We start from the raw sequence: 12,139 nt of genomic DNA, 5'->3' as shown, positions 1-12,139 counted from the left end.
AAAAGCAAGTGACAGAGGAGTGTAACTAAGATGGGCTTCTTCTCCTTTAGTTTACTTTACACAATTCTCAGCCCTCCTGGGCCAAACTGAAGCCTACTGTCTGCAGACACAACTACCATTGAATTCAATGGAGACTGTATCCTGTTACACCAGCATCTGAATCAGATCACCACAAAATGTCACATTGGTAAGTTACATTACTATGCCACTTACACCATCTTTAACCTGTTTTCTGACCAATTTTCATGAGACACCCAACTTACACCACCATTTGTGTCACCCATTTGTGACCTTTATGGGGGTCAAATTTTTTCTTATGGGTCAAATGTACAACTCCTTATGTGTATCTGAGAGCAGTATCTGACCCAAAGTCTACACACATTTCCTGAAAGGAATTTTCAAAAGTTTATCCGCTTAGTTAATGAATATTAGCTTAAAATTCATTACATTATATTAGAAGGAAAATCATCTTGTTCACTCTTCATGTATAAAATGTTAAGTTAATAAACAATATATAAATGGAAAACAAATGTCTTACTGAGAAAGCAATGTTCAGTTTACATAAAATTTAGCTGAATACTTACCTTCTCCAAATACACATTTTACATTAATTTTAGACATAATGATATATAAAAAGCTTCTATAAACAGGCATAGTCAAATACACACTGGTAAAAGACAGAACTGTATTCACTAATGCCTATTTTATGTTTAAACTAGAGGGGTATGACAAAATTCTCACCATTGCAATAAAAAACTGGAATAAAGTCCAACTTTCTGAAGTTTTGCAGAAGCATTTTTTAGTTTCATGAAACGTTTTGCAGATTCATCTAGAATTCTGAGCAAAAAAATTGTGGCCTTTTTTTCTGGCAAACAAAACTGCCTATCTGTCCAGCTGAAAAGCTACTAAGAAGACCAGCTTTGTGTGTCAATTTGGACATTCACTCCCTGACACCTTCCACCATTACCTTCCAAAACACTATGCAAGGCTTTGCTTGAAGTTAAAAAATTTTGAAGGACTTTCCATTCCAGAGCTTATAACATGTTCTTCTTAGCTCCTAAAATTCAGGTTAGGATTTAATAGTAGTATTCATCTTATCCGTATTCTGCCTGGGGCAGAAGCAACTACATTAGGGTTAATACTTTTTCTGTTATCACTTTGCTTAAAGAAGTATTCATATTCACAAAGGGGTTTAGAAATACTCATTTTTTGCGGATGATATGGTACAACTCTTTGAGTAGTACAGTATTTAATAATGCCAAGATGGGCTGAAGATAGAGTATTTGTTAATGCCAAGTTGTGTTCCTGCAGAAATATGAAATGTTATTATATAAATATAAAAGTTACTGTGTGAACTTACTTTGCTGGATTAAATAAACAATCTAATATTAATCATATATTGAGTCAGTTCCCCAGCACATACTCTATGGTTCCCATCCAGCAAAGAGGCCAATTTCTTTTGGGGTTTTCTGTTTGGTGAATTCCTATTAACAACAGGAGCTGAGCATCTGTTTGCCACATATTCCCACTACAGATTTCCTCTTAAGGGGGGAAAAAACAAAAACACATATTGGGACAGCTCCTTATTGTAACAAGTGATGCTAATTTTGGAACACTCATTAACCCAAATTAATACAGTGGCATGCTTCTATAGAATTTTCAGATCAATCCTGGGTATTTTAACCAGAAATACTTGAACTAAATGGTTTGGTATTGCCAAAATATTATCTTAACAAAATATCTGCAATTCAGGACAAACTAAGCCCTGGTCTACACTACAGGATTAGATCAAATTTAGCTGCGTTAGGTCGGTTTTATAATGAATGCATCTGCACAAGCAACCCCATTCCGTCAACCTAAAGGGCTCTTAAAATCAACTTCTGTACTCCTCCCCGGCAAGGGGAGTAGTGCTAAAATCGACCTTGTTGGGTCAAATTTGGGGTAGTGCGGACGCAAATCAACGTTACTGGCCTCCAGGAGCTATCCCAGAGTGCTCCGATGTGACTGCTCTGGACAGCATTTTCAACTCTGATGCACTAGCCAGGTACACAGGAAAAGCCCCGGGAACTTTTGAATTTAATTTCCTGTTTGGGTCAGTATGGCAAGCTCAGCAGCACAGGTGACCATGCAGTCCCCCCAGAATCGCAAACGAGCTCCAGCATAGACCAAATGGGACACTGGATCTCATTGCTCCATGGGGAGAAGAATCTGTGCAGGCAGAACTCCGATCAAAAAGAAGAAATGCTAATATATATGCCAAAATCGCACAGGGCATGATGGACAGAGACTACAACAGGGACACACAGCAGTGCCGCATGAAACTCAAGGAGCTCAGGCAAGCCTACCAAAAGACAAAGGAGGCAAACGGTCACTCTGGGTCAGAGCCCCATACATGCTGCTATGATCAGCTGCATGCCATTCTAGGGGGGGACCCTACCACTACCCCACCACTGTCTGTGGACACTTGCAAGGGGGGAGTCTCATGCAACACGGAGAAGGATTTTGTAGATGAGGAGGAGGAGGAGAATGTGGAGCAGACAAGTGGTGAATCGGTTCTCCCCGGCAGCCAGGACCTTTTCATCACCCTGGAGCCAATACCCTCCCACGGCAGGATCCTCTACCCTGAAGGTGGAGAAGGCACCTATGGTGAGTGCATATTTGTAACTACAGTACAGGGTTTAAAAGCAATAGTGTTTAATGTTTGAGTTGCCCTGAAGACTTGGGATGCCTCCGTGGCTAGTACAACTACTGTTAACGTGTCTGGGGATGAAGCGGGAATCCTCCAGTGATATCTCCAGAAGCTCTCCTGGAGGTACTCTGAGAGCCTTTGCAGAAGGTTTCTGGGGAGGGCTGCCTTATTTCTTCCTCCACAGTAGGACACTTTACCACGCCAAGCCAGTAGCAAGTAGTCTGGAATCATTGCAGTACAAAGCATGGCAGCGAAGGTCCTGGATTTTCATTGCATTCAAGCAACATTCAGTCTTTATCTTTCTGTGTTTAGCCTCAGGAGAGTGATATCATTCATGGTCACCTGGTTGAAATAAGGGAATTTTTGTAAGGGAACAATAAAAGGACCCCGTTCATGCTGCGCTGTTTGCGCTTGGCTCAAAGGGATCTTCCCATAGCCATGTGGCAGGGGGACGGGTGAAGGATCATCCCAAATAGCCTTGCAGAGGGGTGGAGGGAGGTGTGTGCTGCACATCCACCCGAAAACCACAGCCCCTCCTTTTAAATGGCAAACCCAACCAGCATTGCTTGGTATGGGAAAGGAGGAAGCTGCAGTTTGAAAACATTCCTACATGTTATGAAGGCATTAGAAGCCAAACCCACGTGCTTTTGGCTTACCATGGCTGCCTGGAAACCGAATTCTGTTGCCATGTGTGATGTGTCACCATACTGGCAGGCGCTCAATATAAAAGGCAAAATGAGACCTTGTACCTAAACCACATGTGCTGTCTGCTGTGAATTGCTTGATTCACTGTGAAAGGGTCTCCCTTTTGTTCTCAGAAATGTGTCATCTTAAATTTTACTCTCCCTTTTTATCCCCCTGCAGGTGCAAATGTTTCTATGCTCCCCCTATCATCTCCATCCCTGAGGTTATCACAGATTAGAAGGCGAAAAAAACACACTCATGATGACATGTTTCCAAGCTCATGCAGTCCTCCCATACTGATAGGACACAGCTGAATGCATGGAGGCATTCAGTGGCAGAGTCCAGGAAAGCATTAAGTGAGCATGATGAGAAGAGGCAGGACGCAATGCTGAGACTAATGGGGGAGCAAACGGACATGCTCAGGCATCTGGTGGAGCTGCAGGAAAGCCAACAAGTGCACAGACTGCTGCTGCATCCACTGTACAACTGCCTGCCGTCCTCCCTAAGTTCCATATCCTCCTCAGCCAGATGCCCAAGAATGCAGGGGGGAAGGCTCCAGGCACTCAGCCACTCCACTCCAGAGGATGGCCCAAGCAACAGAAAGCTGTCATTCAAACAGTTTTGATTTGTAGTGTGGCTACAATAAGTAATGTGCCCTTGTCCTTCCCTCCTTCCCCCCTACCCCACCTGGGCTACCTTATCAGTTATCTCCCTTTTTTTTTAATTAATAAAGAAAGAATGCATGGTTTCAAAACAATAGTGACTTTATACCCTTTACCAGCTGTGATTGAAGTGGGGAGGGTGGTTGGCTTACAGGGAATTAAAATCAACAAAGGGGGCGGGTTTGCATCAAGGAGAAACACACACAACTGTCACACCGTAGCCTGGCCAGTCATGAAACTGGTTTTCAAAGCCTCTCTGATATGTAGCACGCCTACCTGTGCTCTTCTAATCACCCTGGTGTCTGGCTGTTCAAAATTGGCAGCCAGGCAATTTGCTTCAACCTCCCACCCCATCATAAATGTCTCCCCCTTACTCTATATACTCTACTATATTATGGAGCACACAGCAAGCAGTAATAACAGTGGGAATATTGGTTGCGTTGAGGTCTAACCTAGTCAGCAAACAGCGCCAGTGAGCTTTTAAATGTCCAAAGGTACATTCTACCAACATTCTGCACTTGCTCAGCCTATAGTTGAACTTCTCCTTACTACTGTCCAGGCTGCCTGTGTATAGCTTCATGAGCCATGGGAGCAAGGGGTAGGCTGGGTCTCCAAGGATAACTATTGGCATTTCAACATCCTGAACAGTAATTTTCTAATCTGGGAAGTAAGTCCCTTCTTGCAGCTGTTCAAACAGCCTGGAGTTCCTAAAGCTGCGAGCATCATGCACCTTTCCCAGCCATCCGACGTTGATGCTGGTGAAACGTCCCTTGTGATCCACCAGTGCTTGCAGCACCATTGAGAAGTACCCCTTGTGGTTTATGTACTGGTTGGCAAGGTGTTCCAGTGCCAAGATAGAGATATGCGTTCCGTCTATCACCCCACCACAGTTAGGGAAACCCATTGCAGCAAAGCCATCCACTATGACCTGCACATTTCCCAGAGTCACTATCCTTGATAGCAGAACGTCAGTGATTGCACTGGCTACTTGAATCACAGCAGTCCCCACGGTAGATTTGCCCACTCCAAATTGATTCCCGACCGACCAGTAGCAGTCAGGTGTTGCAAGCTTCCACAGGGCTATTGCCACTCATTTCTCAACTGTCAGGGAAGCTCTCGTCTTGGTATTCCTGTGCTTCCAGATGGGGGAAAGCAACTCACAGAGTTCTAGGAAAGTGGCCTTACATATGTGAAAGTTTCGCAACCACTGGGAAGATCTGCAAGATTATGCGGTCCCACCAGTCTGTGCTTGTTTGCCGGGCCCAGAATCGGCGTTCCACTGTATCAACCAGCCCCACTGCCACCATGATGTCCCAATTGCCACATCCCATGCTTTCAGGAATGTCTGTGTCCATGTCCTCCTGACAATCATCCTTGTGCTGCTGTCTCTTAGCCAGGTTCTGCACATTCTGCAATATAATGCGTGAGGTGTTTACAATGCTCGCAACAGCAGCGGTGAGCTGAGCGGGCTCCATGCTTGCCATGCTATGGTGTCTGCATGGGTAACTCAGGAAAAAAGGTGCTAAATGATTGTTCGCAGTTGCTTTCATGGAAGAAGGGAGGAAGGGACAGAGGGGAGACTGATGACATGTACCCAAAACCACCCACAACAATGTTTTTGCCCCATCAGGCATTGGGAACTTAACCCAGAATTCCAATGGGATAGCTTCCCACAGTGCACCGCTTCGTGAGTCAATGCTATCTATGGTAGTGAGGACGCACTCTGCCGACTTAATGGGTTAAGTGGGTCATACACAATCGACAGTATAAAATCGATTTCTAAAAATCAACTTCTATAAAATCGACCTAATTTCATAGTGTAGACATATTTTTCTTTTTAAAATGAAGCTTTAAGTCTGCATGCTGTTGCCGTTGCCTGATTTACAAACGCAATTCTGCTTTCTCCTGCTCTGGAGAAATAAATTGCCACAGTATTGCCAAGAGAGGAAGTTGGGCAGTTGGGAGGAGTGGATCTCAAGCAAGGAGTCTGGGAGCCCTGGAAAGAGCACAGCAGTTAATGGGCATTGGAGTAGCCTGTAGGTGGAAGTCACTGACAGAATGCATATTGGGACCCACTAGGTGCTAGAGTCTATAGCAAGTCACAGTTACAATAGCAAGGAAGTGGCAGCAGCAAACATAGGAACAGGAACCAGTTATCCTTACTCCCACACCTATCCACAGGTCCAATCTGAATGTCCTTAAATGTCTTTTAGTAAACTAAATTGCGTATTATATTCTACAAAGGTGATGTTCACCCTGGGACAAAGGACTTGAACGAGGGTTTCTCCAACACTTATGTCTGTTGGTGGTTCTGTGTATGGAAGCCATAGAATGGGGGAGCTTCTTCCCCTCTGTGTGCCATGAAGACTGTCTCCATGCAGGCCCACACAGACCAACGCAGAGGGCAACAATGGGAGACAGACTGCAGAGAAAGGTGCCAGACTGGAAGCAGTGGCCAACAGCCAGAGAACTTGTACAGTATTGTGCCAGCAGAATCAATACAAGTTTCCCTCTTGCTTCTCTGCAAATGTATTCAGCATTGATCTAGAGGAAACACTTCTACGGGTTGAGAAGCTAGCTCATTCTCCAGACCCGTTCAGTCCTTGGTCTGTCTGCTGAGACTGCCACCAAAGACCCAATTAGCATCAACTGTTACAGGCTATTTTTGTGACATGAACAGCAGGAAACCAAATGATACAGAGAAATGAGGAGGGTTTTTTTTGTTTTTGTTTCCACAGTTCATTTCTGATCTCTGATCCCGTACAATATCATGCACAGCGGATGATTTTACAAGATACGCGACGATGTAAGCTTTCAGATCAGAGATCAGAACCTAGTCTTTGGTGAGATAATTCTCTTGCATCATGCACAGTTTTCAGAATAACTATTCTTCTCCAGAAATAGAGGTTTCATTGGCTTACTTAAAAAAAGGGTTTCATTGGCTTACTTAAAAAAAAAAGATGGGTTATATTCAATTCTTATTAAAAACACCATATGAGTAAATATAGTAAGACTTCTTCTCATGGTAGGTTTATTATATTTACTTTTTATTGACAAATTTCTAGGCATATAAACAAAACAAGATAAGCAATTACTAATGAAACAGATGAAATAATTCAGATATATACACCAAAATATTGTAAGTACACTGAAGAATAACATGGTTTATACAGGTTTCAGAGTAGCAGCCGTGTTAGTCTGTATTCGCAAAAAGAAAAGGAGGACTTATGGCACCTTAGAGACTAACCAATTTATCTGAGCATAAGCTTTTGTGAGCTACAGCTCACTTCATCGGATGAATTCACACAATACTTAGACTAGTGTCAGTCAAGGAAGTTCATGTCTCACAACTGTTTTTGGCACTAGATACAATGAAAGATACAACTTCTTGTCCAGTATATTTTGTTTAATATTTTTCTTGCAGATACTTCCCTAAATTTACATACACAGCATTTTTAGAGAGGCAGGTTGGGTGAGGCAATATCTTTTATTGGACCAGCTTCTCTTGGTAAGAGAGACAAGCTTTGGCGCTTATACAGAGCTCTTCTTCTGCCAGACTTGAAGCTGGTCTCTCTCATCAACAGAAGTTGGTCCAATAAAAGATATTACCTCACCCACCTTGTCTCTAATATCCTGGGACCAACAGCATAGAATTATGCCAAACATCCATATTTAATTATGAAAAATCCTTCCAAAACCTACATAGATTTCAGAGTGACTGCTGTAATAAGAATCTTTATCTTTAATATCCCTTGATATTATTATCCCTATTTACTTGGTAAGGCCACATATTATACACACAAAATACATTAGACTTCCAGAATTTATTAAACACACACACACACACACACACACACACAGCAATATTCAAAGGGCTTATGTGCTTTTCACAGCTGTCAAATTTAGTTCTAAAATGTGTAATGTGAATCCACACCTCAGGCCACTGGTCTTAATTTTAAGGGATGCACCTAAATTGCATTCTTAAGTTTCCCTGAATATCACCTTTTTTTGGACTACAAAGATGCTTATGCATATGAAAAGCCAAAAATCCTGTACTACAGAGCTCTAGGTCAGCATAAAGATCTGCTTGCTTGGTGCTAATGATTCAGAGATAATCACTTAAAAATATTTAGTTGTTTAACAAAAAATAAGTTTCATTTACCAATTTTTTCTTGAGTTTATTTTAATATTGTTGGCTTATCATTAATATAAGATCTACTACACTGATAATTCCAACCTGATGCCAACATTTTCCATAAAAGGTGCCATATTAAAGTTTTATTTTCATCAAGATTATGTGGAATTTTACCATTACGTCCATCATTACTATACATGAACCTCAAAGGAAACTCTTTCCAAAAATAATAATACAAAGGATGCAGTGTCTCTCTCTCTTATGTTGCAAACTCCTACATACAAGTGAATCTGTACTCTTATGCAGTATGCTCATTCTTCACAGTTTCTTTTTGCAGGAATGTTTCTGCCATGTACACTGAGCTTTTAGTGTAGCCCAAAACAGTATTCTGTGAAACAAAATACTTGTCTTCAAAAACTCAAATACGTATATAATGTTGTCATACTGTAATATCTGTTCTTGGCCATTTGTCAGTGAAGTATCTATCTAGCAGCACAGATTATCAAGAAATTAAATTATAGCATTTTGAGGTGTTCCCGAAGCACAAATGAAAAATGGGAACAGTAGACAGCTGTTTTCATTCCTCACAATCTCTCCACCATTTGACAAAGCTTCAAGTACTTCTAGCTTCTCTTGTGTTTTTGTCTGAATGTTGGCATCATCTGAGATTGCAACATCAATTGGCCAGACAGACCTGTTCTCCGTGGAGCTGCAGATAATTTCTGGTCCATTGAAGATGATTGTCCAGTCTGTATGTACGCTATTTTCCCACGGGTGCTTTACTATTATTGTGCTGCTGTTTTTCATGGCCCCTGAAAAAAACAGCACAGAAGTGGGGCTCAACTGTAGCCCAAAACTATTTGTCATAGGGGCAACCTGTCACTTATCGTATGTGGACATCAACCTTGTGACGTTGGGCACCAGCAGTATCATCTTCCCAATGATGCCAACATTAATTCTGCTGTTTTTAATATACATTTTTCAATATTTTATATATATATATACACACATATTAAGAAAAAGCCTTACCTTGACGTATAAAAGTTTGGCTGGTATCTAGTAATATATCACAACCTTCTACTATCATTCTTTCTATGGCTAAATTTTTCCGGATATTTTCTGTGTCACTCACTTCATCATGCATCACCCTGTCAGGCACAGTACAAAGAGGATTTTTAATTCCCTGAAACGTATTTTGCAATATTCATATATATTGCTATCAAAGTAAATGTAAAAATAGCTAGCTTCCCCAAGAATTCACCTCAAGAACTGTCACACTTTGGTTTTTGATACAAGCTGCTGGTCAATATAAAGTAGTAATAAAAGTAGCTGCTAACAAGAAAAACAAGTTTTACAACCCTTGCTTCAACCTCCTCTCTTCATTCATAGATTCATCCAGTCCAGGTACTCTACTTTCACCACTTCTGAAACTGCTCTCGCCAAAGTCTTGAATGACCATATCTTGGCCAAGTCTCATTAATGCTATCTACCTGAGCTTTCTGCAGCTACTAAGACCATCTTTCCTGTTCATCAGATCAGGCCACCCTCCTACTGGAGGCACTTCATTGGCCCTCTCTACCTATTCAATTTAGGTCACCTTGGCCGTGACTTCAAGGTCTTCCACATCTCTGTTCCAATTTGTATCTCGGATCTTCTCTCATGGAGCATTCTGCACCCTTTATTTACTCCAACAATGCCAGACGCAATGCCTTATTTGTTTCCTTCTCCCACCCCGCTCCCTATACCTTTTCCCTATGCATAGAGACTCCAATTCACGACTGCACTTCGGCACATGCTTAAGTGCTGCGTTGAATAGTGATGCTTTCCTGAATCAGAGTCAGAATGCCCTCCCTATTCCAGTCTGGCAAATCACCACCCTCTGAGCATCCAAACTTCTTGTAAACACATCCAAACACTTCTAAACCTCTACAAAGCCCACAAACACCAATCCGCATAAAGTGTCTTCCCCACTGGAGCTTTTACTAATCTAGGAGGTGAAGTACTAAGGACAATAGGGTTGTAGAAAGCTGCTTGGGAGTTCTTCTATATAGGTTCTTATACCATTCTCGTCACTGTGGTATCTGAGAGCCTTCCAGCAGTGCATTAAGTGATGTGACTAAATCTGTCTCAAGTGTTTTGTTCTTGTGATAGGCACTGTCTGCCCTGATAGTAGAGGGGGTGCAAGCAGCCTGAGCTCCTAATGTTGGCTGCCTAGTGAGTAGCTGGTGGGAGCAAACTCCTCACCTGAGGCATGGGATGATGCAGAATCTGCTGCTGCTACAACAGACCTAGCCATAAGAGATTCTTCTGCCTATCCTGAAATGGGAAGGGGACTCTGCTTCTGTTCAGATGGCCTCAAGACAGGGCTATTTGAGTGCTCCATGAGGAGCTGAAGGCATATGCCTGAGTCTAAGGCAGAATATAAATTGAAAAAAACTCAGGAGCCAGGCTGTAGATGGAGTTCGGCTTGGTAGGGAGAAAAAAATCATGGAAACCAGTGGGGAGGTCTCTCTACCTAGTAAATGTAAACAGTTTCCACATGTGACACAAACTCTTCTTACAGCTAAAAAGCTGCTTTGACTGGAAAATAGTGGCATTGTCACATGGGGAAATTCAGGAAAATTCATAATTTAGACTTTGTGCACTTTAGCCATGTATGCAGCAGAAAGCTGTGTTCCCTAGAGAAAATGGCAAAATGTACCCCCAGATTTATGCAGAGAGGCAGTTATGAAAGTTTCAGGTTGCAGTGGAAAAGACTCACTTTGCAAAGATCTCAAGGGAGCAGTAATTCTGAAAATATATTCAAGCACTGTACCTAAAATATTTGGCATACATGGACCTTTTTAGCTGCCATCACATAAAAGAACATGTCAAAATTGATATTATCATTAATATTTATAAAAATTTACACAAATTTAGAACTGAGAAGTTTGCAAGACCCTGATCACTTCTGTTATTATTAATTATGAAACTGTTATTTTTGTTAACTATGGAAAAAACACGTGGTTATTTTTTTTAGTTAAAGACAAATGCTTCACTCATACCTAAGGCTGGGCAATTTTCATGGCAAAAAAAAAAACCAAAACAAAAAACCAGCAAAAATCTTAGCTTTGCCTTGGCAGAAAAAGAGACAAATTTTTAATTTAAAAAAAATTTAAAGGATAAAATAATTAATTGTTTCTTTATTTCAGAGCTTTCCTTTCAAGCTTAGTATATATATGGAACAAAACTTACCTTGAAAGTTCTTCTAGTTTAGATTTAGCAAATTCAAGGCTCTTTCTTTCCACATGTTCATGGGGTGTGTGAGCCAGAAGTTCATGAAGAGTTATAATATATCTAGGAATCTTAAACAAATTAAATATAGCATCAACATTTTTTATGATAAACAATGATGCCAACTGAGCTCTGAAATTCTACCAGATTAGTCACTCACTGACGATATCCATGTCCCTGCTCAGTTAGAATCTTAAAGTTCTCTACCAATTCAAGATGGAATGCTGAGTATAGGAAAAATCCTCAAAAAAATCACAAATTGGTCGGTCTATTTTTTTTTTATTAATTTCCAGTAATACAAGTGCCTTTATATATATTCTAGTATAGATTTCTTATGTTGGGTATTTTTTTTCAGTTTGAACAAATTAAGGTTACCTGAGGTCACCAGTTCTATTTATCATGTTTAGGGCCCTACCAAATTCACGGCCCTGAAAAACGCATCACAGACTGTGAAATCTGGTCTCCCCTGGGAAATCCAGCTATTGTGGGGGGGGTCACAGTATTGCCACCCTTACTTCTGTGCTGCCTTCAGAGCTGGACGGCTGGAGAGCATCGCCACCAGCAGCACAGAAGTGAGGATGGCCTGGTATGGGGGAATTGTCACTTTTTGGTGGAGGGCAGGGCCAGCCTTACATGTGAACAACCACCCAAGGTGCTGGGGTTGGGCTGGGGGGGCGCTGCGGTCACCCCTTTCAC

At 41.6% G+C, this 12,139-nt stretch overlaps 1 protein-coding gene across 2 annotated transcripts in view; it reads right to left on the bottom strand.

The window, feature by feature from the left end:
- Window positions 1-12,139, bottom strand: part of RASGRF2 (Ras protein specific guanine nucleotide releasing factor 2) — a 209,433-nt gene that overhangs the window by 130,457 nt on the left and 66,837 nt on the right. For both annotated transcript variants that reach the window (XM_043547250.1, XM_037903168.2), the window contains exons 8-9: window positions 11,405-11,514; window positions 9,200-9,318 (exon numbers count right to left, since the gene is read on the bottom strand). In XM_043547250.1, the coding sequence (XP_043403185.1) occupies window positions 9,200-9,318; window positions 11,405-11,514 (229 nt within the window). The remainder of the gene's footprint in view (window positions 1-9,199; window positions 9,319-11,404; window positions 11,515-12,139) is intronic.

This window comes from Chelonia mydas, chromosome 5, assembly GCF_015237465.2.
Source record: "Chelonia mydas isolate rCheMyd1 chromosome 5, rCheMyd1.pri.v2, whole genome shotgun sequence".
In the NCBI taxonomy this organism is placed as follows: domain Eukaryota; kingdom Metazoa; phylum Chordata; order Testudines; family Cheloniidae; genus Chelonia; species Chelonia mydas.
Note: the sequence above shows the minus strand (reverse complement) of the source record. Positions and strands in the feature narration are given on the sequence as shown.